Consider the following 27,783-nt stretch of genomic DNA (forward strand, 5'->3'; position numbering starts at 1 on the left):
AAAAAAAAAAAAAAAAAAAAAAAAAAAAAAAAAAAAAAAAAACTACTCTGGCATCTTCAACGAAAGAGAGCTCTGGCATCAGCAGAGCTGCTCACAGCCAATCCACTGGCTGGATTGATAGGACCAGAGTTAAATGATAAAATGCTAAATGGACTGTACTTGTTTGGCACTTTTCATGGTCTTCGACCACTGAAAGCGCTTTAACACTACATGTCATCATTCACACACTGATGACAGGAGCTACCATGCAAGGTGTCACCTGCTCATTAGGGCTAACTAACATTCATACATAGGCACAGCTACGGCAGCAATTTGGGGTTAAGTGTCTTGCCCAAGAACACATCGACATGGACTAGCGGAGCCGGGGATCAAACCGCCGTTGTGCTGATTGAAGGACGACCCTGCTCTACCACTGAGCCACAGTCACTCTCTGTTCTCTTTGACAATCTGTTTTCTTTTGCACATCGATACACCGCCCGCCAAGTGTGTGTGTGTGTGTGTGTGTGTGTGTGTGTGTGCAGAGACACAGAGTTACTGCCTCAAGCATCTGTGTGTAGACTTGTTTTTCCAAGTGGCGTGGTACAGAGAAGCAATTCCTCCCTTTAGGGATGTGGTAACACAAGCTCTCCCATCACACAGATTTGTGTGTCCGATTACGTAATCGTGGAATCCAGACGGCATGTGAGGGAAGAGGTGAGGATCCGGGGCTGTATGACTACAACACAGCTAACGGGTAAAGGCAAGACATTTCAAAACAGATTTATCTCAAGCTAGTGGGACCGTAATAATAATAATCCATAGCACAAGCACGTCATCCATTATATAACTTTTAGAGATCCCTGATCATGTTTTTTGCCGCTGTAACTAATTGCACATCATTGATGATCCATATTGGCAGATACAGATCCCTTTGTTGTTTGATTATAGCAGCTGGTCTACAAGGATCCAGGCTTTTTTGCCGCCATCCCAAACATCATTTCAACGACTCTGAAGTCAGTGTAAACCATAAAAAAAATTCTAAATATTATCCTTTTACTTTGTTATAGTCATTTATAGTGGTTTTTCATAAAGGCATACAATTAAAATAATTAGGAAATAAAATATTTTCATTGATTAAAACAAATCTTGTCATTAGTAGTTTTAATGATGTACAATAAGCTGCTTAGAGCTAGTGTAAACAGGTCATAATTCATCTCTAATATCTATTTATGTTGCTATAAAAAGTTCTCCTTTAAACAACTGGATATATTAAAGTTTCTCACCAACACTAAATTTTACGAGATCACATGTGAACACATCATGATAACGTTAACCAATACTCATTTTCACTGCACAGAGCCTGAACGCATCATAATGTAACTGAACAGCCTCGTTACTAGCTCTCCTCCTGTCAATTTAAACACAGATTGGTTGTTTACAATGCAACATCCCGGTAGTCTCGTGTGTAGCTCCTGATTTCTCATTCACTTCACCTGCGATCAATCGCCTGCCCCTGGTTTTTCCCTAGGTCAGGGGTCGGCGAGCCGCATGCGGCTCTTTAGCCTCTCTGTTGCGGCTCCCCGAGGTCCCCAACTGGCGCACCGGATCCGGACCCAGGAACTAAAAACCGATAGATAATTCGGAATTATACATATTGGGCACCGAGTTTAAACTTTAACCGGCGCCTCTTATTCAGCCGTTACGGCACTTGTTCGGCGGTGCAGGAAACACACCGACCAATGCATTGCAAATCACATCACGTGATGCAGCTCAGCCAATCAAACATGAGTATTCTGACAAGTTTCCTGACTTGAGCGAGGTTTACACACATGTGACACACGGGGCTGAGACGAGGAAATAGAAAGAAGAGCAGGGAAATTGCGCTGATAGAAGAAGTTATCTCACATGACTCTCCAAGAAGAGAAACGTGTTCAGAGAGAATATAATTTATAAGCAAGAATGAACAGAATATTATATGTTAATTATTCCCACAGGCAGTTAAATCCTCTACCCCTGTCAAGTGCTTTTCCCTGCAGGTCACTAATCATGATTTTCAGACCCCTGCCCTCTGTAAACTATCAATGGATAAATCCAAAAAAAGAAAAGTCACGGAGGAAAATAAAGAGCTTGACTCTGCGTGGACGTCTTCATTTGATTTCACTGCCAACGATGCTGGCTTACCTGTATGCTTCCAGAACAAACACAGCATATGCTGGAGATGAGCGAAAGAGCGATTTCTCAGCTGCTGCAGAAACTCTCCTCTTCATAAGAGTTTGATATTGTTATAACAGGTAAAATTGCAAAAAAACCTCAAGAAATGTCTTTATTCTTGTTCTATATTTTCATAAATATGAACAAACTATAGTTTTTGTATATATAATATAACTATACAGTATATACAACTTTATAAGCTGTGATATCAAATAGCTTTTGCGGCTCCAGACAAATTTTATTTGGTGGAAAATGGGGCAAAATGGCTCTTTGGATAAAAAAGGTTGCCGACCCCTGGGTGAAGGTGTTCAAAAGAAAAAACGCGCTGGCTCCTCGCTGGGTAGGCCCGTACCAGGTTTTGCTGACCACTCACACTGCAGTGAAGGTAGAAGGGCGGCCTACGTGGATTCACACCTCTCATTGCAAAAGAACGGCAGGACCAGCACCTGAGCCATGATAAAGCTCATCAACAGACCTCAACTAGACGATTGAGGAAGACTACTGGGGTGAACGCCGCCCTAAACTACAGCATCGTGGGACAACCGACAATGCCAAAATGACAACACCAGCAAAGATATGCATCATAAAACCACCCTCCAAGAAAGGGGCCAATCAAGAGACATTGTTAGCTGTACCTGATCGCCCTGTACTAAAACAAATGGTTACACGTACTGTGTTTAATGAACCAAGGTTTACTATGCCCAAAGTGATTATAGGAGTCCTCCGAGGACTTATTTGTGTCGGGTTTATGATAGGAATTGAGTGTCCCCATTTTGTTCACAAATTAACAGGGAAAACCACCCCAGACCAGGTGATATTCGCCTCCCCGGGCGAAGCACATGTGACGGTACCAGCAGGCGAAAGTTATACCACATCTAACTTTCCAGACGTAGTAATTAACACAGGAACCAATAACACATTACCTAGTGAGGTAGAATGGAGTCGCTACTCTGACAAAAGGAAACAAGAAGTAATGATAATTCAGACATATGCCGATGGAACTGTGACGGTTGCTTCATTGGACGATAGGGTATGGTTTGGACACCCACTGACAGGATCATTATTCATACATACAGGAACAGGAGACAAGGTTACCGCACCAGACAGAATTGACGGACTATATTTGGTAGAAAAGGATGCACCAAAGTGAGGGGCTTTTTCAAATTCTCCTGAGCACACCAACCGCTGTCTGCATAGCAGAGAGATCATCTTGGATCCATCTCACACACTGTAAAAAGGTACACCAGTTGTCTACAGAAGACTGCATCACTAACAACTCTTAAAGCAGACACCCAATTCCTCTGTGGTGCAGCCTGGCTACAAATGGAAGTGCAACCAATAGGGACACTTGTCTCAAACCAGTGAAGGTTCGAACCATCAACACCCTGAGGCCTTACCTTGGGCAAGGGTTACCTTTCCCAAATCCTGTCTCACGAGGAAGGCATGGAGGGGGGTTGAACCTTTCCTCTGGTGTTTCTAGAGTATAAATATTCTCGGTTTTAGACAATCGAGCAGTAGTTGGGGAGAGGTCCACCAGGTCTTTACCTGACCTCACTATCAGGCCAGGTGAGTTAGTCATATAGAGATAAAGCTGTTCCTCTGCCTCTCTCCCCCTTCTCGCAGTTTCTTCCCAGCACTAGGGGCACTCACAAGGGGGTGACCGGACTTCGGGATACGCGTCCCTTTGATCCGTGATCACCCCGGCGGCAGACCGAGTCTGCCCGTCGCCGCCGAGGTCCATCAGTTTGCGCACACACTTCTGAGGGATCCTCGTACAGATCTGTTTCCGGTTCAAACAGACCAGCCTCGTTTTATTTTATTTTTAGAACGAGTGGCATCAGAGTGCATGAGAAACAGGATGCCGAGCCAGGTGGGAAGGGAAAGGTAGCTGTCGGAGAACAATCAGTGGAGCTTCCACTGGTGAAGGTTTTAGAGGAAATTAAGTAGGGTTGTGCTAGATGGCTACCATCGGATCCGTTAGGGGACAGGAACCCGATGTTTCCCAGCCCGTTCTCATGCACAACTAAAGGTTAAACCTTTAACTAAAAGGTTAGTTATCCTTTTAGTTAAAGGTTAACTAAAAATGTCTTACATTTACATTTCTAGTTGAAGGTTAACTAAAAATGTCAACAAAGTGTTTTTCTTGCCAATCGGGCGCTGTCCCAGTCGTTTCACTGTTCATAGGGATTAGGCTTGGAAACACAGAGGCCCAGAGGCCTGGGTGATGGCGATAGTGGCGCACTCTAGAGAATAAGTATGTCGTTCACCATGTGGTTGGAACAAAGAGTTGGGCCTACAGGCTAGTCAACTGCCTGATATGAGTTAAATCTCACCTACGTGTGACTTTTGATCCAAACTCAACTCTGGGGTCTCATTGGACGAGGGGGCTTCCTGTGGTGCAGCCCTGCTGTCCCCGAGACTATAAAATTCAGCTTCACCTCCAGCTCTGTGGCGTCAGGTTTGACTGGGTTCTACCCAGATGTGTTCCAGTTCTACCCAGATATGGTCCGATTCTTCCCACAGATGGGGTCCTGTTCTAAAAGTTTAAACTTACTTCCACCTCCTTCCATGGATGCAGTGGGTACTGCTTCTCAAACATGGGGATGAACTCATCGTAGTGCACCTAGAGACAGAGAGACAGGGATTCAACTTCTTATCACAGAGGCTTATAACAGTTAACAACTACACCTTCACATGCAGTTCACATTCACTACACCTACATGCAGTTATATAAATGTAAAAATATATTTAAGCACAATTCTGTTAATTTAGGGTTAAGAAACCCACATTACTCTATCAAACCTTTAAAGAAAATAGCAAAGACAAATATCAAACAAAAGTTATTCCAATAACTTTGTTCAATGCTTAAAATCCTTTCAAGGGTGCGTTTGCACAATCCCACGTGAAGTATTTCATCTGTTGTAAAGCCACGTTTAAAGTAGTCTTCAATGTACTCACAATCCATTTCCACGTCAAATGTAGGGTAACCTATGAAGAGCTGATTCTATGACTGCTGTGTTTAAATATCTCATAACTTCGACTTTCTATCTCATAACTTCGACTTTCTATCTCACAATTTCGACTATGGGGATATTTTTATTATCAAGTCTAACCTTTAACTTTTTTTTTTTTGCTGGCGGATAAAATACGGGCCGGATTCGGGCCTTGACTTTGACACCCCTGCTCTAGGGGGTTGCGGGAGATGCTCCCCTGATAGACAATGTTGTTCACAGGGGGCTCAGAGAAAGAGCGGGTTGTCTTCCAATCAGAAGACCAGCGGTTCTGTCCCGGGCTCATCCAGTCCGCATGTTAAAGTGTCCTTGGGCAAAACACTGAATCCCTCAAATTGATCCCGAAGTATTTATGAGGAATGTAAATGAATGTGAAATCCTCTGCTATCAGTGTATGAATGTGTGTTAATGGGAGAACGATGACATGTAGTCTACAGTGCTTTAAGTGATCGTAAAGCTAGTCCAAGTCCATTTTAAAGTTAACTGCATTCATCTGGTGCACTTTGAGAGCAAATTTAGGAGGCTAGATCTATGAAAAACGTTGTGCTCTTGTAAAAAAGGAGAGGGATCCTCCCACACTGAGCGGCCATTACTGAGACACTGAGTTGAATCCCCCCAGGGCAAACTGCGTGGACTGGCACCACAGTCTAGGTAACTAAGAGGAAACCCTGAGGGCTATAACATGACAATGAGGACCTACAGATTAGTATTATCATCTGGAGCTAATGAGACGAGTGACGAGAAGACAGCACTGTGAGTGAGTGAGAGGAGGCGGGGCTATGTGGGCACTGCAGCGGTGAGTGTGTCAACTGGCTGTCGGAGAGAAGAGAGAGCGAGAAAGAGCAGCCGGTACCAATGTATCAACAGTGTGGAAAATGAGTATTAAATTAAATTTAAGAATCAATATGTACTGAAAACATTTATATTTTTGACAACACTACAACAAGGATACCCAACCAGAGTTGAACCAGGCAAGCTGCGGTTGCGCAGTACGCATCTTTGACCACTATGCCACCAGGACGCTGTATTATTTTAATTTATAAAGCAAAAGCAGACACAACTGACAGTTCCGATTAGAAAAGCTGCAGTAAAGATACAAAGATGTTTACGATATCTCATTCTTTCTGAGACATTCAATTTCATGATCAGTTTGATCTACCAATAAATGAGAACCACAGGGACCAGACCATGTTCTTGTGACCACGGACTGATTTCACAAAATAGATAGTGCTAGGATGTGCCAACATGAAGAACAACAGCAAAAAGGTACTGTACCTGCTTTAGCTCCACACCATCTGTATAGTTCATGACGGTGAAGTGCTTTTGGTAATCATCGAAATGGTCCAAGGAGAAAGGTCTAGATAGAAGAAACAAACATCAGGTCCAGGCAGGCGAAAGAGTTCACTCTCTATATCAGCGGTTCCCAAACTTTTTAGGCCACGCACCCCCTTCTACATCCCGACCGGGTTCACGCACCCGCAATCCCCCACACCTTAAAAAAAGAAAAGCAACAGAGCCTATTTATAGCCACATAAAAATCGGACCAATGAGAGAACAGTTTGCTCGCGCGTGGCGTTTGTTTACAAGATAAAAAACACAAAAAGACAAAAACTTCCTGCACTGTGCCTTCAAAAAGGTAACGGACGTACACCAGAAGATTGGCCAGATTGGCCACATCTGTAGGCTCGTCTACTTGCAGAGAGTAAAACTCACTCTTCTTCATGCGACCGACTTGTGTAGCCGGGATGTCTTCGGACAAAGCATCGATGCGGCGCGACACAGTGTTGTTGGACACCGGGATCATGTCCAACTTGCTTGCTTCTCTCTCTCCAATCATACATTCCACCATCTCTTTGGCAGCTGGCAAGCACACGTCTTCGGCGATTGTGTGAGGTAGCCCCTTTCTTGCTATTCTGTGACCAGATATGAAGCCCGTATTGCTTCATATCACATGAATGAGACTGCAGTTCTTTTGGGCTGTCTCCAGCAGAAACGCGCTCATCCAGGCCGAGCAATGAGGAACATTACGCGGTTACAATACCTCCACAAAGGCCCGCGTGTAAAATCCGGGAGTAACCGTGACTCTCTTAAGGGTTAGGTTTGGGTGGGGACGTGGCTTCCTAGTGGAAGTTATGGTTAGGGTTAGATGGATACAAATAAATAAAATGTACCTCCATAACACCCCGCAACTCTCGGCTCATACCTCCCCAGCAACGAGGCACATCACCCGGCCACAATACCTCCAGAATGTCCCCCGGGTGAAATCCGGGACTTGGTTTTATGGTTCCGAGTGGCGGGCGCTCACCAGTTGGCGCCAGACGCGAGGTCTGTCAGCCCTCGGAACAGGCCGCGGGGCAACAACTTGCGGGTAGAGGCGAGGCAGATCACAGAAAAATAATAAAGACTAGAGTATGGCAAAGATATGTTGATGAGAAACGTATTTGTAATACGTCAAACACAAACTTAATCAGGGAGAAAATACATTTATGGTCAAACGTAATTGAGAATGCATTTTAGTTTTGGGGGAACGTAATTTTTAGGAGACAGGACTGCACCATTAGACTACCATTACATTTTTCCTTTCCACTTTGGGAATCCCTGCTCTATATAAAAACAAATACGTTATCATCACTCCATTCCAAGTCATGTTTAAACTCTTTTCAGAGTTTTACAGACTTTGTATTGTTCATAGACATGGGTCTAACGACATGGGTCTACAGACAACATTTTGGTTGGTCTCTCGTGCCTCTTGGATACCTCTTGGATAAATTGCCATGAAATTTGGTACAGATGTCCATGGCTCCCAGAGGATCTATCCTTATGACTTGGGCGATCCCCTGACTTTTCTTCTACCACAGCCATCAAGTCAAGATTTCAGATCATACAATACTTTGTTATATCTATCTTAATGGTTTGGTTTTCTTTACACTGAGCATCACAGCCTAAGAGTGCCAATATTGTGGCTGTAGACTTAATTTTTGTTGGCCATCTGAAACCACAGATGCAGGACTTTGACCATAACTGTGAGTTCACACCGTTCCATTCCCATTCCAAAACCAACAAATAATGTATTCATCTAAATGAATCTGGGTATACAGAGCGTTTGTATGATGCCCTACAGAAAATATTATATTAAAAAAGATTTCTGTATTTCTGTAAAATCTAGCCCCAACTAGACAATCAGTCAGAAAGAGTCAAAGAGAGATGACCTAAGAGATATTGTCAAGAAAGATTGAAAAAGGATTTCTTTGCATTTAACAAGACAAGGTATTTTAACAACCTGTAATCGGCCATCACAACCCATCCCTATTCATTCATGTATGTATGTGTATGCATATGTATGTCGTACCTATTAGTAAAGCGCAACCAGAAGATGTCGTAGGCATAGAGACGCAGAGGCTGCACAGAGCGCACCATCAGCATGTAACGAATGTCAAACTTCACCATTCCCACCTCCTCTCTGTTGAACAGCACTGGATCTTCAAGGTACTTACACACCACCTTGAGAACAAAGACACACGCACAGAGTTACAAGTAACAACATAATAAAACATCTGTCAGCACTAAAACTAAAGAGGAATAATTCATTTAACGGACAGAGGGCCTCCTGTATCTCTGAAAGTCCACCACCAGCCCTTTGGTCTTTCTGATATTCAACGTCAGGTGATTGTTGTTGCACCATGTGATGAAGCTCTTCATCAGTCCTCCATACTCATCCTCATTGTTTATGTTGATACATCCAACAATGGAGGAGTCATCAGAAAACTTTTAAAAGGTGGCAGGGACCAGAGATAAAGAGTAGGTTGTTATGTCCCATTCTGACCTCAATATTCTCCTTGAGGTTGTTTTTGGCCCCTACTGTAACTATCCAGCTCTATTATCTCAAGGGTGTATTTAATCCATTATCATGTTTTGACAAACTGTGTTCATACCAGAAGGCTCTTGGACAAACATCAGGTCAAGCTGACCACAGCCCTGGCAACAAGTCTATCTTGATGTCCTGTTAATCTGCTCAGTTATAAAAAGCTATGATTAAATTACACACTTTTATATGAGCGCATATTGAAAACACTACTATGGAAAACAGGAGAGAGCCCAGACGGAAGCTAAGCTAACTCAGCTAGGACCCGAGGCTACTCCACTACACAGCCTACCGCTGACGGTCTGATGTCCGTTCCCAGAACAATAACATGGATGAAAGCAGCGGTGTTTACATCAAGCTTGGTGCTTGTTAGGATGCCCGAGCAGCCATGGAGGAAAATGAGCAGATCCGGAGTCCAGAAGAGGTTTCAGATGAAGCTTCGTTTATCAGAATCGGAATCAGCTTTATTGGCCATGTATGCGTGCGCATACATGGAATTTGACTCCGGTTACACATTACTCTCATCGTACATACACACATGAAATATATACAATAAACAAGAGAAATATAAGAAAAACAAGGACATTTAACAGCTACATACAATACAAGTATAAATATATCCCAAAGGAAAGTGTAATATATATACATACATATGTGTAATATATATATACATACACATACATATGTGTAATATATATATACATACACATACATATGTGTAAAGTATATATACATACACATACATATGTGTAATATATATACACACACACATACATATGTGTAATATATATACACACACACATACATATGTGTAATATATATACACACATACATATGTGTAATATACATACATACATACATACATACACACTCCGCGAATCGCCACCTTAACGTGGTGGAGGAGTTTGAGTGGCTCAGTGATCCTGGGAGGTATGTTTTCCGGGGCATTAGCCCCTGGTAGGGTCTCCCAAGGCAAACAGGTCTCAGGGGAGAGCCCAGACTAAGAGCGATTCAAAACGACCCCAATGAAAAGCAGCCCACGGACTTCAGTCACCTCGCCCGGACCAGGGAAACCGGGGCACCCTCCCGGAGCCAGACCCAGGAGGGGAGTTCGTCGGCGAGCGTCTGGTGGCCGGGCCCTTCGCCCATGGGGCCTGGTCGGGCTCAGCCCGAATAAACAGCATGGAGCAGCCACCCTGTGGACCCACCACCTGCAGGGATAAGCATCGGGGTCGGGTGCAATGCAGACCGGGCGGCGGGTCAGGCGGGAGGCCTGGGCGAGCCGATCGCCGGCAGCATGGACTAGCTCTAGGGACGTGGAACGTCACCTCGCTAGCGGGGAAAGAGCCGGAGCTGGTGCAGGAGGTGGAGCGGTACCAGCTAGATATAGTTGGACTCACCTCCACACACAGCGCTGGCTCTGGAACCAAGCTCCTGGAGAGGGGTTGGACTTTGTCCTTTTCCGGAGTTGCCCAGGGTGAGAGGCGCCGGGCGGGAGTGGGGATACTCATGAGCCCCCGGCTGAGCGCCATTGTGTTGGAGTTCTCCCCGGAGAACGAGAGGGTCGCCTCCATGCACCTACGGGTTGCGGGGAGCAAGGCTCTGACTGTGGTTTGTGCTTATGCACCAAACAGCAGTTCGGAGTATCCGGCCTTCTTGGAGTCAGTGGGAGGGGTCCTGGAAAGGGCGCCGCCTACCGACTCCATAGTTCTCCTGGGGGACTTCAACGCTTACGTGGGCAATGACGGAGAAACCTGGCAGGGGGTGATTGGGAGGAACGGCTTGCCCGATCTGAACCCGAATGGTGTTTTGTTATTGGACTTCTGTGCGTGCCATGGTTTGGCCATAATGAACACCATGTTCGAACATAAGGTGGCTCATAAGTGTACATGGTACCAGAACACCTTAGGCCGGAGATCAATGATCGACTTTGTAATCGTATCATTTGATTTGCGGCCGTATGTCTTGGACACTCGGGTGAAGAGAGGAGCAGAGCTGTCAACTGATCACCACCTGGTGGTGAGTTGGATCAGATGGCAGGGGAACCGGTTGGAAAGACCCGGCAAGCCCAAACGTGTAGTGAGGGTGAACTGGGAACGTCTGGCGGAGGACCCTGTCCGGGAGGTCTTTAACTCCCACCTCCGGAAGAACTTCTCACACATCCCGAGGGAGGTTGGGGACATGGAATCCGAATGGACCATGTTGAAAGCCTCAATTGTGGATGCGGCCGCTAGGAGCTGTGGCCGGAAGGTCATCGGTGCCTGTCGTGGCAGCAACCCGAGAACCCGGTGGTGGACACCGGAGGTGAGGGAAGCCGTCAAGCTGAAGGAGACCTTCAAGGCCTGGTTGGCCCAGGGGTCTCCCGAAGCAGCTAACAGGTACCGGCAGGCCAGAAGGGCTGCAGCTGCGGTGGTCGCGAATGCTAAAACTCGGGCATGGGAGGAGCTTGGGGAGGCCATGGAGAAGGACTTTCGGTTGGCCTCAAGGAGGTTCTGGCAAACCATCCGACGACTCAGGAAGAGGGAAAGCAGGGCTTACCCCAGGCTGTTCTCAGCAGGGGGGGGGAACTGCTCCCCCGGACAGGGGACATCGTCGGGCGGTGGAAAGAGCACTTTGAGGAACTCCTAAACCCGACCAACATGTCCTCTGCAGAGGAGGCAGCGCCTGAAGATCTACGGGGAGGCTCAAAAAGCTCCTCGGTGGCAAGGCGCCGGGGGTGGATGAGATCCGCCCTGAGATGCTGAAAGCGCTGGACATAGTTGGGCTGTCCTGGCTGACACGCCTCTTCAATGTCGCATGGGGGTCGGGATCAGTGCCCATGGACTGGCAGACCGGGGTGGTGGTTCCCATTTTCAAAAAGGGGGACCGGAGAGTGTGCTCGAATTACCGGGGTATCACACTACTCAGCCTCCCGGGGAAGGCTTATGCCAGGGTGCTGGAAAGGAGGCTCCGACCGCTTGTCGAACCTCGGATTCAAGAGGAGCAGTGCGGATTCTGTCCCAGCCGTGGAACAGTTGACCAGCTCTTTACCCTCGCAAGACTACTGGAGGGGTTCTGGGAGTTTGCCCAACCAGTCTACATGTGCTTTGTGGACTTGGAGAAGGCTTTCGGCCGGGTCCCTCGGGGTTCTTATGGGGATGCTGCGGGAGTATGGGGTGCCGGACCCATTACAACGGGCGATCCGGTCTCTGTATGAATGCAGTAGGAGCTGTGTCCGCATTCTCGGCAATAAGTCAGACACGTTCCCGGTGGGTGTTGGCCTCCGCCAGGACTGCCCTTTGTCTCCGGTCCTGTTCGTGACTTTCACGGACAGGATATCTAGGCGCAGCCGGGGGGTGGAGAACGTCAGGTTCGGGGGTCTCGGGATCGCCTCTCTGCTGTTTGCAGATGATGTGGTCCTGTTAGCCTCCTCGGATCGTGACCTCCAGCATTCACTGGGGCGGTTTGCAGCCGAGTGTGAAGCGGCGGGGATGAGAGTTAGCACCTCCAAATCTGAGGCCATGGTGCTCTGCCGGAAACCGGTGGATTGCTCCCTCCAGGTGGGGACGGAGTGCCTACCTCAAGCGAAGGAGTTCAAGTATCTCGGGAGATCGTCAGACGGATCGGTGCAGCTGCAGCAGTAAAGCAGGCGCTGCACCGGACCGTCTTGGTGAAGAGGGAGCTGAGCCGGAAGGCAAAGCTCTTAATTTACCACTCGGTCTACGTTCCTACCCTCACCTATGGTCACGAACTCTGGGTCGTGACCAAAAGGACAAGGTCGCGGCTACAAGTGGCCGAAATGAGCTTCCTCCGTAGGGTGGCCGGGCTCAGCCTTAGAGATAGGATAAGGAGCTCGGTCATCAGGAGGGAGCTTGGAGTCGAGCCGCTACTTCTTCGTGTCGAAAGGAGTCAGCTGAGGTGGTTCGGGCATCTAATTAGGATGCCTCCTGGATGCCTCCCACTGGAGATTTTGCAGGCACGTCCAGCTGGGAAGAGACCCCGGGGAAGACCCAGAACACGCTGGAGGGATTACATCTCCCAGCTGGCCTGGGAACGCCTTGGGATCCCCCAGAATGAGCTGGAACATGTTGCCGGTGAGAGGGAAGTCTGGGTCAGCCTGCTTGGCCTGTTGCCACCGCGACCCCGGATAAGCGGAGGAAAATGGATGGATGGATGGACATACACACACACATACATACAGGTGCTGGTCATATAATTAGAATATCATCAAAAAGTTGATTTATTTCACTAATTCCATTCAAAAAGTGAAACTTGTCTATTATATTCATTCATTACACACAGACTGATATATTTCAAATGTTTATTTCTTTTAATTTTGATGATTTTAACTGACAACTAAGGAAAATCCCAAATTCAGTATCTCAGAAAATTAGAATATTGTGAAAAGGTTCAATATTGAAGACACCCGGTGCCACACTCTAATCAGCTAATTAACTCAAAACACCTGCAAAGGCCTTTAAATGGTCTCTCAGTCTAGTTCTGTAGGCTACACAATCATGGGGAAGACTGCTGACTTGACAGTTGTCCAAAAGACGACCCTTGACACCTTGCACAAGGAGGGCAAGACACAAAAGGTCATTGCAAAAGAGGCTGGCTGTTCACAGAGCTCTGTGTCCAAGCACATTAATAGAGAGGCGAAGGGAAGGAAAAGATGTGGTAGAAAAAAGTGTACAAGCAATAGGGATAACCGCACCCTGGAGAGGATTGTGAAACAAAACCGATTCAAAAATGTGGGGGAGATTCAGAAAGAGTGGACTGCAGCTGGAGTCAGTGCTTCAAGAACCACTACGCACAGACGTATGCAAGACATGGGTTTCAGCTGTCGCATTCCTTGTGTCAAGCCACTCTTGAACAACAGACAGCGTCAGAAGCGTCTCGCCTGGGCTAAAGACAAAAAGGACTGGACTGCTGCTGAGTGGTCCAAAGTTATGTTCTCTGATGAAAGTAAATTTTGCATTTCCTTTGGAAATCAGGGTCCCAGAGTCTGGAGGAAGAGAGGAGAGACACACAATCCACGTTGCTTGAGGTCCAGTGTAAAGTTTCCACAGTCAGTGATGGTTTGGGGTGCCATGTCAGTTGCTGGTGTTGGTCCACTGTGTTTTCTGAGGTCCAAGGTCAATGCAGCCGTATACCAGGAAGTTTTAGAGCACTTCATGCTTCCTGCTGCTGACCAACTTTATGGAGATGCAGATTTCATTTTCCAACAGGACTTGGCACCTGCACACAGTGCCAAAGCAACCAGTACCTGGTTTAAGGACCATGGTATCCCTGTTCTTAATTGGCCAGCAAACTCGCCTGACCTTAACCCCATAGAAAATCTATGGGGTATTGTGAAGAGGATGATGCGAAATGCCAGACCCAACAATGCAGAAGAGCTGAAGGCCACTATCAGAGCAACCTGGGCTCTCATAACACCTGAGCAGTGCCACAGACTGATCGATTCCATGCCACGCCGCATTGCTGCAGTAATTCAGGCAAAAGGAGCCCCAACTAAGTATTGAGTGCTGTACATGCTCATACTTTTCATGTTCATACGTTTCAGTTGGCCAAGATTTCTAAAAATCCTTTCTTTGTATTGGTCTTAAGTAATATTCTAATTTTCTGAGATACTGAATTTGGGATTTTCCTTAGTTGTCAGTTATAATCATCAAAATTAAAAGAAATAAACATTTGAAATATATCAGTCTGTGTGTAATGAATGAATATAATAGACAAGTTTCACTTTTTGAATGGAATTAGGGAAATAAATCAACTTTTTGATATTCTAATTATATGACCAGCACCTGTATATACACATACATATATACAGTGTGTACAGAAAGTATTTAGACCCCTTTAAATTTTTCACTTTGTTTCATTGCAGCCATTTGCTAAAATCAAAAAAGTTAATTTCATTTCTCATTAATGTACACTCAGCACCCAATCTTGACAGAAAAAAACAGAAATGTAGAAATTTTTGCAAATTTATTAAAAAAGAAAAACTGAAATATCACATGGTCATAAGTATTCAGACCCTTTGCTGTGACACTCATATTTAACTCACATGCTGTCCATTTCTTCTGATCCTCCTTGAGATGGTTCTACTCCTTCATTGGAGTCCAGCTGTGTTTAATTAAACTGATTGGACTTGAATAGGAAAGGCACACACCTGTCTATATAAGACCTTACAACTCACAGTGCATGTCAGAGCAAATGAGACCAATCCGCTGTAGTCTGTTTCTGTCCTGTTTGGTGGCCGATCCAAACCACACAGTAATAGAGGAACAGAGAACAGACTGGATGATGTTTGAGTAAAACAGGATCAGCAGCTCCTGAGGCAGATTGAGCTGTCGCAGGAAGTACAACCTCTGCTGGGCCTTTTTCCTGATGGTGTTGATGTTGGGAGCCCACTTCAGGGGTGGTCTCCTGTAGTTGGTGAGTACTTCCAGGCCTCTCCAAACTGACGAGGGGTCGTTGGCTGAAAACTTTTTCTGCAGCTTTTCAGTGTAGCTCCTCTTTGCTACCTTGATCTCCCTCGTCAATGTGTTTCTGGACTGGTTGTACAGGATCCTGTCCCCACTTCCGTAGGCCTCCTCCTTGCCCCGACGAAGCTGCCTGAGTTTTTCAGTAAAGCAGGGTTTATTGTTGTTGAATGTGCAGAAGGTTTTTTTCGGCACACACATGTCCTCACAAAAACTGATGTATGATGTCACAGTGTCAGTGAGCCCATCCAGGTCTGTAGCAGCAGCCTCAAAAACACTCCAATCAGTGCAGGCAAAGCAGGACTGTAGCTCCAGCTTTGCCTCGTTGGTCCATCTCTTCACAGTCTTTACCACAGGCGTTGCAGATTTTAATTTCTGCCTGTAGGTCGGAAGAAGATGGACCAGACAATGATCAGAGAGTCCCAAAGTTGCACGGGGTACTGAGCGATATGCATCCTTTATTACAGTGTAGCAGTGGTCCAGTGTGTTTTTGTCCCTGGTGCTACACTGAATATGCTGTCTGTATTTTGGCAGTTCTTTGCTGAGGTTTGCTCTGTTGAAGTACCCAAGAACAATGAGCAGGGAGTCTGGGTGTTTGTGCTCCATGTTGTTGATCTGCTCAGCCAGGTGTTGGAGCACCTCACTCACACAGGCCTGTGGTGGGATGTAGACACCGACCAGAATGAACGAGGAAAACTCCCGCGGTGAATAAAAGGGTTTGCAGTCTATGAAAAATATTATTTTGATATTCTAACATCACACCAGTGTCTACTAGTCTCCTTCAGTTTGTCCAACACAAATTTGATTGAGCTCCTTTTATACACCTGGTCCCTCTAATTAGCCCAGACATACCATCTACAGGTAAGTAGATCGATAATATAGGTATAATAAATATTTACATTATTTCCCCAACCCCAAGCCATCAATAATACTATACAAATATTTACCATCCCTATAAATAGAGTAAATTATAAACAAATAATTAATCTAAATAAACAGAGCAACACATATCTTTACTTCCCCCCTACCCGCTTCCTGTAGTTGGTACTTCCCGGAATTATAAATGGATAATCAAGCCCCCGGGGAACTATTTTGCCCGAACACCCTGGGAAGAGGAAACAGGCAGAGGTGAATTGTTGCCATATTTAAATTAAGCTTTATCTTGGCCATATATATACAATATTGTTCTGCTACATAACTAATTAAACATTCTTACAATCTGGCCTGTTCAATCAGTCACTCACTGCAGTTGTCTATTTGTTTGTTTGCAGGGAGAACTAAAAGGAACATCTCTTTGTCCCAGGTGTGCATATGGCATCCCAGCATTCACAGTAGTGATGGCGAGATGAAGCTTCATGAAGCATTGAAGCTTTCCATCCAATTGGTTCACTCGTGGGCCGAAGCTTCATGGTGCTTCATTTGCTCTACTGTGCCATCAAGTGGACAATAAATGTAAAACAGGCAGAGTGATTATAATGACATCATGGCTTTGGTGTGTGATGCTTTGAATTGAATAAATGAATGAATGATGTTTGTGATGCTCGAATAGATTGCAAACAAACGAAAAATAAAGTCCCAAGTCTACAAAATGTGAGGGGGGGGGGGGGTCCATTGCGTTTCGCTGCCCCTTATATTTCGAATCGCACGCCAAACCCACGAACCATTTCCTGAATCAGTCACATGGTACGACCGTCTCGCGAGGCTTCGAACGTCACCACATACGTCAAACACAAGCCTCGATACGCGCTTCGCAAAAATCTTCCTGGATTACTCGACACATGCTTCGAAGTACACATCACTAATTCACAGTCCTACAATAAATATCCAATAACATTGTGTGTGTGTGTTTTCCTTGGTAACTTCATCACATCACATTTCAAATACTGTCCGCAGCATAGGTAATTGCGGTGCGTCATTACAGTGCTCAAACACAGTCAAAGTTGATGGACAATGTTTTCATCATGTTGAATTTTTTATGTTAAGATGTCGGCCATATTATCTGCCCAGAGAATAGTTTTTGTTGCTGCTGTTTACATTCCTTATGATGCTAATTAAAAGAAAGCTCTACAGGAATGTACTACTGTTTGGTTTTGTTTGTCATGCGTTTGTTGCGTTACAAATGAGCCACAACTGAATTTCATTTTGCATCCCTGTGACAATAAATGATCCTTGAATCCTTGAGTTGGGAGTCATCATTTATACTTCCCTACTGTCAAAAAAGAGGATTGAGATCCCAGGAAAGCTGCCTTAAATGAAGGAATACAGTTCAATATGAAAGTAGGATAAGGGGACACCAAGCATATAATAAGTAATCATTTTAAAGCAAGTATGTATAACATAATGATAATGAAGTGATTTAACAAATGTATAACTGTTTAAGAAGTGAAGTCTGTGTGTGTGTGGAAAGAGCTGATGTAAGCAGGATGGGGACCTTAAAGGATGAGATCATAACAGATGGTGGGGTGATGTCCGAACACGCTCAGAAAAGAAGGAAGTGAGAGTATCCACACACATAAAGTTAGGGCGTTGTTCGCAGCACACACACACATAATCAATGATGTCATGTAAATCACATGCCCAGAAAAGAAGGAAGTGAGAGTATCCACACCAGAAAGTTAGGGTGTTGTTCGCAGCACACACACATTTAATCAATGATGTCATGTAAATCACATGCCGAGGGAGGGAGTGTTGGGGAGGAGGGAGGGGAGAGAGCTCCAAGTTATAAAAAGGAAGACTTGCAGATAGCAAGATGGGATTCAACGCGGGAGCCACCCAAGTGCTCCACGGAGAAGACACTGGACCTCGCTCAACAAACCGCATCGGAGGACTTCGTCTCTGTTCACGGAAAGAAGACAGCCGTTCCAGGACAAAGATTGAAAGACGGAGATTTTCCTCTCCCCCCTGTTTGACTTTAACAACCGGACAACAGAGGGACGCCGCCGCCCTAAAAGACTTTGTACTGAGTCTGAGAGAGCGCTGAACGGACTTCGTTGGCCTCGCAGGAGGAGCTGAGGGTTCGGCCGGACCTCCAGCTCCTGAAAACCCCACAAAGGACTTTTTATTACATCGTGAATCCAGCTCCACCGAGCCGCCTCGGCATCGACAATTAATGAGTATAACCTGAAAAGAAATTGTAACCTGATTGAATTAAGTATCGTATTACATTATGAAGAGCTGTAGCTGTGCCCATGCTAAATATAACCTGCAATAAATATCTAATCTGCATTTAAAGTAAAGTTCTCAAGAGCATTCATTTGCTGAGGTAGTAGAAGTTCCTCATGGCAGTAAAAGAGTAAAGCTATTGTATGTTAACAACAAGAGTTCTTAATGGTTAACCTAGTGACCGGTCCACTTAACAGTCCCTTACGGTTTTAGCTATAATCCTAGCCGTTAAAACCAAACCTGGCAATTTACCAAGAGCCCAGATCCAAAAGAGGAAAGCTGCCATAACTGACGCGACTAGGTAGAAGCGCCCGGCCAGGGTGGCCCCTCGGCCGAGTGCACATTACCAGTGGAAGCAGGGTAGACGTCAGGAGTAACGGTAGTTAGCAGAAGCCAGGCGAGTTTCCTCGACAGAACACCAGCTCGACAATCTTTTAATAGAGAGCTGAGTCAGTAGGTAGCCCCGTATCGGGCCAGAGAACCCCCGGATCTAATACTTGGCGCCCGAACAGGGACTCGACAGAAAAGGAGTACGTTGAGTCCAAGAAGAAGAATCCTGGCGGCCGAGAGAGGCGGCCGTTCGTGTACAAAGGACCCGAGGAGGAGAGACTTGGGTAGGAAGTGACACTGCCCAAGCCTCAAGAGAAGTTCGACTGCGAGACATCCGACGCATCGAAGCTGTGAGTTGTATTCACAAGCCAGCACAGGAGAAGCCGCAGACATCGGAGGAGCATCGACCAGACTCATCCGACACTGCAGAGGGGCCAGAGCCGGAACCCATCCCTACTCAACGGCCGACGAGGGGCTTTGGGAGGAAGGCGACTCGAGACAACAAAGACAAAGACAAAGGCCAAGATGGCAGACCAGCAGAAAAGACCAGACGACCAAGGACCCAGCCAGGCACTGGACGGCACTCAGCGGGACGAGCCAGAGACGCCGGGGGACCTGTCGGAGGGATCGGCACCGGACGGCAGCAAGGACCAGAAGGGCGACGAGGCTGGGGGAGCGGCATCTGGAGAAACAACACCGGACAAAGACAAAGGCAAGAGCTGCATGCGACACCAGGCCATCCTGCACGGCAGAGGATGGGCCACCTGGGACACCTCCGTCCAGCAACACCTAATCGAGCTACATCCAGGGGAGGACGTGGCGACAGTTGGGGAAAACGTAGACCAACTATGCACAGATAAAGGGGGTTATATGGCTCCCCAACTCCTCTCAGGAATGGCTGTAGCGGTGGTACGGTGTCCAGATCGGCCGAAAAGGCCGAAAACCAAGAAAGAAGTGGGAGAATGGCTGGCCTGGTGGCTTATGGTGCTTCAAACCCTCACGGGTAGAATCGTCACCGTGATAAGCCCCTCACCAGATTTTGATGCCATTGTCAAAATGCTGGCAGCTGAAATAGGAGCGGGTGAAGTCATTATAAAACCATCAGTAAAGGCTACACCTCGCTACAAAGAAAACCAAAAAGAGCGAGACGACATAGCTCGCTATGTACAAAGCAAGGACTGTTATGCCGAACCAGAAGACGAAACCTTCAGCCACGGGGGGACCGAGACCCCAGCGGAGGCCTTGTCCGAAAGTGAGTCTGACGATTCAAAAGAAGGAAAAGCGGATGAATCGGATGAGGAGGAAGACTCGCTGTTGAGCAGAAGCGGGAAACAACTCGCACCCTCATCGGCCTTTACTCTAGGGATCGATCCCCACTCTAGTGCGGAAGACACTGGAGGGAGTGGAAAACCAAGAGCCGGAGCAGCACAAGAAAGAGACGGGGAAAAAGAAACACCCTAATGTTCCGCGACAGGACGATCTCCTCCCGCCGCCAAAGAAAATGCCCGAAGGCACCAAGAAGTATGCCAATCAGACCGGGATAACAGCCTACAATCATTTCGGGGAACCCTGGGACATAGAGGGCCATGGATTGGATTGGTAGTCTTGACTAACTCCAATCTGAAACCTCATCTCAGCCGGTTCAGAAAAGCACTGATGCGCCACGGAGGAGCTCTGTACAAAAAAGAAGTTGAAGAAAGGCTCAACAGCTATCGGAAAAAGAAAGCATCAGTAGTGGTTACACCACCACCAGAGGAAGAAAGCGAGTCAGACTCCGCAGCCAACGACTCAGACGAGTCAGATGAAGAAGAGACGGTGCCAAGCCTGACCTCGATCGAATACGAGGCACCTGGAGGGGTGAAAGATCTGAAGCAAGGGAGCAGAAGAGGCCCAAAAAACCCACTGCCCCTTCTGTCGGTGTACTCAGCTTCACGGGGCCTGGCCAGAGATGACCGATATGGGCCCATGACCACCAAGGACGGGAGACAGGCCTATGCTCCAGAAGTTGGTCAAACAGGCTACGATGTTCCGGAAATTTGGACACATGACCTCGAGGGACTGAAGGGGGTAATGGTCTACGCCACAAAAGGAGAATGGGCAAAGTTTCTGATGACTCCAACCTACGGCTCCCTCGCAGCCTGCACAAAGCTGACAAGTAATTTCCGCACGGGCTTTCTGGCAGTGGTGTATGATGTTATGCTACGACGGTTGAAGAAAGCAGCCTTCAAGTTGGCCCAGGAAGAAGAAAAGGCGCGGCAACAAGACATCTCAGACAGCGAAGAAGAGCAGCCGGGAGCGGGGCCGGGCTCAAAACGAAGCAACAACCTTGCCACAACTGAAGGAAACGTCGGGTTAACAGAGATGCAAGCCTCCACCCAGAGCTTTAACGAGTTCAAAAAGATCAAGGCTATGGTGGCGAACAAAGACCCGAAGGAGTCGGTACAAGAATACTTGACGCAGAAGTGGCTCATGGTGAAGTCCAGCTCCACAAATGATGAAGCGAAGAGACTGTGGTTGGCCCATGTGACGGACCAACCCATGGGACCCGAAGAAACTGCGGAACAGCATTACCGAAGATTGGTGCTGGAGGATTGTGAGGACGAAGAGTCACAGATCGAGAAAGCGAGGAAAAGCTTGGACAAAGGGCAGACTCTCACCCAGGCGTGGTACGCCTTGCGACAGGCGATCCCACCAGAAAGAAGTGTGCAGGCCCTTAGGAAGCTGACAAAGGGTCTCATGAATGACATCGATTTTGTGACCCTGAACATCAAAAAGAGTACTACAGAACAAATCCAAGAAACTGTAAGAAAATGGGATAATGGTCAATGCGCGTGATGGTGACGGTGAGGACCGTGATGGTCCCATTCGTCGGCGTATTCTCCCTTGGGGTTGTTTTGACCAGAGCAGACGAGGCGTGGCCTCCACCGGAACAACGCGCAAGATCTAGAGGGTTTAAAGCCTGGGCCCGGAAGGCGTTTCACAAATCAAGCTCTGGTGGAAGAAGAGATAGAAGCAAGAGCGAGTAGAAACATAATTGAAGAAAAAGGAAGTTGATTGTTGCACCCAAACCAAAAAGGCAAACAAGGACGGAAAAGGAAAAAACTTCCCTCTGTTCCCAACACACCAGTAAGACCATATATTAAATTACCTAATGAAAGAGTCTACCTCGACAAACCAAAGAGAGATTTTTTATACAGAAAAGGATTCTGTGGATCCGGAGCATATTTTTGCAGCAATGGCGAGTACCAAAGATCCCCAGACCTACGAATACCAGGGAAGGGAGACTTACGAAGGACCATATGGAACGGCTGGGAGCTCCAGTACGATAGAGTTTTAGTCATGCTGACTTGCCCATGGTTGATGCAGCCGGTCCCCTGTTGTCCTGCCTCGTCTCCCTGGATCTTGAACACTACTCACTTAACGGTGAAAGGGAAACATCTGAAATTAAGGTGGGGACCTAACTACGCTGACCATTTGCAAGATGAATATGTCGAGATTTGGCTGGGTGAGGAGGTAATTTGGACAAATAGCCCAATTATGCGGCGCCGAACGGCTCTGCACGTTAAAAACAAAAAACGTTGTGTCATTGAGAATCACGACCTGAGGTTACACACTGTCCATTACTGCCTGCCTAGTCCAGGCCCGCTAAATCCTAACCCAGACCTACGGATGATGAATATGCCATACACCAAGGTCAGGAATTGGATGCACCTCCAGCAAAATCACTCCGACCTATGGGCAAAAGTAACGGAGCTCCAGACGGAAGAAGGAGAGCCCCTATTCGCAGCACTCGCCCAAGTCAGAAACTATATTTCACCGGAACACAAGGAGGGGTACAGACGGCTGACCTGGCGTGCGGATGACGATGGAGACTGCATCGGGCCACTCCCACAGCCACAGTCGCTGGTCGTCACCTACTATCGATGGGTGTGGAGAGGGCTGGACGAAAGAATAGGACACCACCCCTCAGTGCTATATCATCGTCTCCTGAGGGGAAGGGTTGTTCAGACTGACCCGGACTCGCCTCCGTACTTCAGCTCCAGCCATCACGAACCCACAACGGACCTGCAACCGCAGATCTCCACCCAGGCGGCACCTACTCCATGGATCTCCCAAGTCTGCTTGGGGGAGTTCAAGGAACTAGGCGACCCGCAAGATTAAAACCCAACAAATCAGTAAGCAGATGCAAGCGACTGCAACAATCAAGTAAACGACCACGGAACGGAAAAAGGATATGTTTTTGCGTAATGGCTAAATTGGTAGCAGTATTGGTGAGACTAGCAGTTGTCCTAGCCATACTGTACCACTATGGTAGTGAACCATGGGACCTAACTCATGTAAGGGTGTCCTACGCTACTACAAAGAGGTTCGACCAGACATGCTGGACGGTGGAACCTGCAACAATTGTTCTCTCCAAATACGCTGGATGGGGGAGCAACATCACCCGGTTGGACCTGGAAGGTCTAAAGGGATTGCAAGAAGGGGGAGAGACAGCCCCGAATCTGACTGCTACTATCAGCGCGTGGATCGCTACCTGGAGGCGAACGGGTGGAATCAACGACACAGACGTGGAAGCAGATTGGACTAAAGAAATTCAGCGACTGACAGAGAATTCAACATGGAAGGTGGATGAAATATCTACGGAAGAAGAGGAAATGAAGATAACTATCTTGATCCGGAAAGAAAGAGTAGAGAAAAGGGCACAGTGTAATTGGATTTACCCCGAGTACGGGGTCCCAGGCTGGTACTGTTCATGGGCATGTGTCCTATGGGCAGAGTGAGGGACCGAGGGATACTGGAAACCCGAGGTAATATAAGCAGCGAGCCACCGCAATGATACGTGCTTAACTATTTTGCCAGGAGAAGGGGATTTCTGGGGACACTACAATCTCACCTGCGAGGCTACACCACCACGACGCACGCCCAGGCGGCCTAGAGTGAGGCCACTGGGTACCTGCACGACCAGTTGGATGAACAACACCATAAGCCACGCTGGAAACACAACGCAGCAAGCAGAAGACGAAGAGGTGAGTCCTACAACTCCAGAGCCCAAGAGATGGCAGCCACCACCAAGATTCAGGCCACAGGATCCAGTCATCGTAGAAATATGAGCAGGAGGTGGGCAAGGGAATGTATACTACACAAGCTCCCCAAACTTGATAAGTGTTTCTGGAACGTATTCTTCCACTGTGAGACCCAGAATTACTTCATAATAACCGCGGCAACAAAACCACAGTATCAGGCTCATAAGTACATCTATCTACCCCAACCTAATGCCCAGCATGAGGAATGGCTCAACAGGACATTGCCCTGGATATGGGTAACATCGCTGGAGCATTTCAGGGGATCCTTCCGCCAGGGATACTCCAGGGCCAGCCACGGCCTCGTAGGACCTAGAAGGACAGACATGTATGTACAAAAACTGCCTAAACCAGAGGATTTGATGACAGTCCCACTCGGAGATTTCCAAAGAATTGACACATGTGTGACCAACAAGATGTTTGAGGCTCTGAATGGTACAGAGTATCTAGCCGAGGGAGCCTCACCACGATGCACACTCTGGCAAGAGTGGCACCGGGTTTGGGGGACATGGCTATATGACTGTACGGGCCTGAAGGAAAATCAAACCATCAAGGGGACCCTACAGGCTTGGAAGGAGGGCCATACCAGAGATGGTAGCTCAACCTGGTGGGGTCTACAGAAGGATGAAAAATGGAATGGGTTGTGCCATGCCTAGGTGAGACAACAAATTACTGGGTGAAGTATCAGTATATTGCCACAGTGTACTCAAAGGACAGGGACATCTGGCCTGGTGTATGGAGCAAACCCGAACCATATGTAGGCCCTCGACCCTGGAAGATGGAGTGTGACCGAGGCAATACTACTTGCAACATCAGCCTGGCCGGGAGACATTGTGAAGCCATGCCAGGGTGGGAAGACCATTGCCAAAGACACTATGGTGATGAGTATGACACCCATGTGCAAGAAGTAACCTGGGTGAAAGGAACGGACAAGAAATGGCGCAGATCAGGACCACTAACAAGCAGCTGTACCAACTTAATCCTGGGCCATCGTATGAAAGACAGAAAGAATGTGAACGGACAGATCATTCCGCCAGTAACAGACCCTACAGTTTTTCTGGCTGAAGGTCACGCCTTCAGGAAGAGTCTGTGTGAAGGAAAGGAAGACAAAGGATTTGAGTGGATAGGGCCTAATCGCCTATACGGGAACGGAACGTGCTATTCACCAGAAGAGCACTGGTTGAGCTGCGGCAGCGGCCGACGAGAACATGAGTGTACCTGGATCGAGTTAACAGGAGCCACCATTGTCGGGACAGCCACGGTGGCAGTCGAAGAGATGGCAGGGAAGATTGGAGAAGGACTCTCAGTCGTACAGAGCTGGATGGGATCGTTAGTATCCTGGCTCTGGCCATATTTGTTGATGATAGTTGGAATTGTGATTCTCGGCATAATAGCATGCGCCGCCATTAAGGGCGGGGTCGCAGCTACTGTGTCCTCGTGCTTCACGAGGAAGTCGAGGAAGAAAAGGGAAGTGAAAGACAAGCCCCTCCTACGAGAAAGGGAGGGCCATACCCGTCTATAAAGGGTGGACTACTGGAGTGTCACAGCCATTGCAGACCCGGACCCTCAACCAACAGCCTCGACCTGACAAAAAGAAATCTACACATACGGCCAACATGACATCTGACTCCACCACAACCATGGGCACCAGCCTGACCACTTTCGGAGTGAGTACAATCTCCACCACCGCGGCCCCAGGCCTGACCACTATCAGAGGGGGTACGACCGAAGCATTCCAAAACTCCTCAGTCGCAGACCCAATATCAGTGCTTAGATTAACCGAGCTGGACTTTTGGGTCCTTGAGCTCATATGGTTCTTCTACTGCTGTATGGGTGACTGGTCCGTATCCCAGCCACTAAGAATGCTGACCCTAGTTGCAGGGTGTCTGAAGACGGCGGTCGAGAACATCTATCTCGGGTCAATGCGGATCACCCTTTCCTGGTTTGCAACATACCTCTTGGGGAGAGTCAACATTGACACCACACGCTTCGGTCTAGCGAAGGGAGGAATGGTGGTCCTCTGGTTGGGATTCGATGTAGCTGCCATTTTCTACAAACCATTGAAACTGGTGTCAACCCTCATCGAAGCCGTAATAGCAGTTGCTGCGCTGGCCTACCTCATGGTCATGACCATGGCTTTGCAACAAAGAGGAAGAGGGCGTTGGCTCCACAAGATCCTCACCATTACTTTTTGGGGCCTAGGTTGGGGAGTGAATGTCGCCATCTACTGGGCGGGTTCCGAATCCTCGATCGCCATAGCAGCATGGCTCATGATGTATGAGGCACTTTTTCCCCGGAAGAACAGAACCGAGATCCCAGGCCTAACACCTCCGATGGCGTTGAGATCACCATGGCTGAGTCGCCTGGCTTTGAGGCGCTCCTTGGCACAGTCCGATGCTAATAGGGGATCTTAAAGAAAAATATAAGATCACCCCCTGCTAAGCTCGCTTTGCCTAAACGCTTAAATTAGCACTATTAATGAAGTCTTTGTGTTCAATTTATTACAGGAAGGTGCCGGCTGCATCTGCTGTGGGATCCTCACGGAGCAGGCAATGCATCTATGGGAGGTAACCCCTGCGTTATGGTGCACCCAGTGCTACCTGGGGCATTTCCCAATAGGAGCAGCCAGCGGCATCTTCTGCAAAGGAAGTACCCCTTTTATACCGGCAATGAATGTAGTCAACTGTATGGAAATAGAAACACAGGCGAAAGTAATATGGAATTCTGCAGGAGGAGCTGAACCTCAGATCCAATTCTACACTAATGGTATGTACTGTCCAGTATATACAAAATTATGGGAATTGCCTGATGGTACTCGGGTATCTACCACCCATCTTGTTGATGGTCGGTTCGTCGTCATTGGCCCACGCTTACCTCCGGTGCTCTATCGATCACCATCTCCTCCTCCCAAGGACATCAACGACGCTGCAAGCGAGACAGAGGTGGAACACCGCGACGTGGGTATACAGACGGAGACCGCAGGAATAATACCAAACCTGATGGGAATGTGGGGATACGATGAGGAATGGGGAGAACTGGTAGAAGTCATCCCTGAAGGGCTAGCGGGCTATCGGGAGAATGGAGACGACACTTTTTGCAGCCCTGCCCCTACCCTGGGTTCCCTCTCTCCAACCACCATACTGGACCAGAACGTGTTGGCCCTGACGCGGGACATGGACGCGCAGCTGAAGGAGGCAGATGAGGAGGACGAACTCCTGGGATTGCAGCCGCCGGGGTTGGATGGCCTGGTGGTGGTCGACAGCTCGGAGCGGGAATCAAGCCCATCCTCACTAGACGACGACGTGCTTATCATCTCCGCTCCACGCGACGACGACTCCCTGCAGGGGGACGACTAACACGGCACGGCAGCCTGCGACCTCAAGAAGGGGGTGTCAAAAAAGAGGATTGCGATCCCAGGAAAGCTGCCTTAAATGAAGGAATACAGTTCGATATGAAAGTAGGATAAGGGGACACAAAGCATATAATAAGTAATCATTTTAAAGCAAGTATGTATAACATAATGATAATGAAGTGATTTAACAAATGTATAACTGAGTAAGAAGTGAAGTCTCTGTGTGTGTGGAAAGAGCTGATGTAAGCAGGATGGGGACCTTAAAGGATGAGATCATAACAGATGGTGGGGTGATGTCCGAACACGCTCAGAAAAGAAGGAAGTGAGAGTATCC

General features: G+C 47.5%; 1 protein-coding gene across 1 annotated transcript in view; it reads right to left on the reverse strand.

Annotated features, from left to right (window-relative positions):
• Nucleotides 1-2,486: 2,486 nt before the first annotated feature.
• The window catches only part of LOC116395763 (tubulin--tyrosine ligase-like protein 12), a 31,996-nt gene continuing 6,699 nt past the window's right edge, over nt 2,487-27,783 (reverse strand). Inside the window, exons 4-6 of the mRNA XM_031869860.1 lie at nt 8,551-8,702; nt 6,477-6,558; nt 2,487-4,813 (exon numbers count right to left, since the gene is read on the reverse strand). Of these exons, the coding sequence (XP_031725720.1) occupies nt 4,727-4,813; nt 6,477-6,558; nt 8,551-8,702 (321 nt within the window). The 3' untranslated portion in view covers nt 2,487-4,726. The remainder of the gene's footprint in view (nt 4,814-6,476; nt 6,559-8,550; nt 8,703-27,783) is intronic.

This window comes from Anarrhichthys ocellatus, unplaced genomic scaffold (genome assembly GCF_004355925.1).
Source record: "Anarrhichthys ocellatus isolate YVR2014 unplaced genomic scaffold, GSC_Weel_1.0 scaffold49, whole genome shotgun sequence".
Taxonomy (NCBI): domain Eukaryota; kingdom Metazoa; phylum Chordata; class Actinopteri; order Perciformes; family Anarhichadidae; genus Anarrhichthys; species Anarrhichthys ocellatus.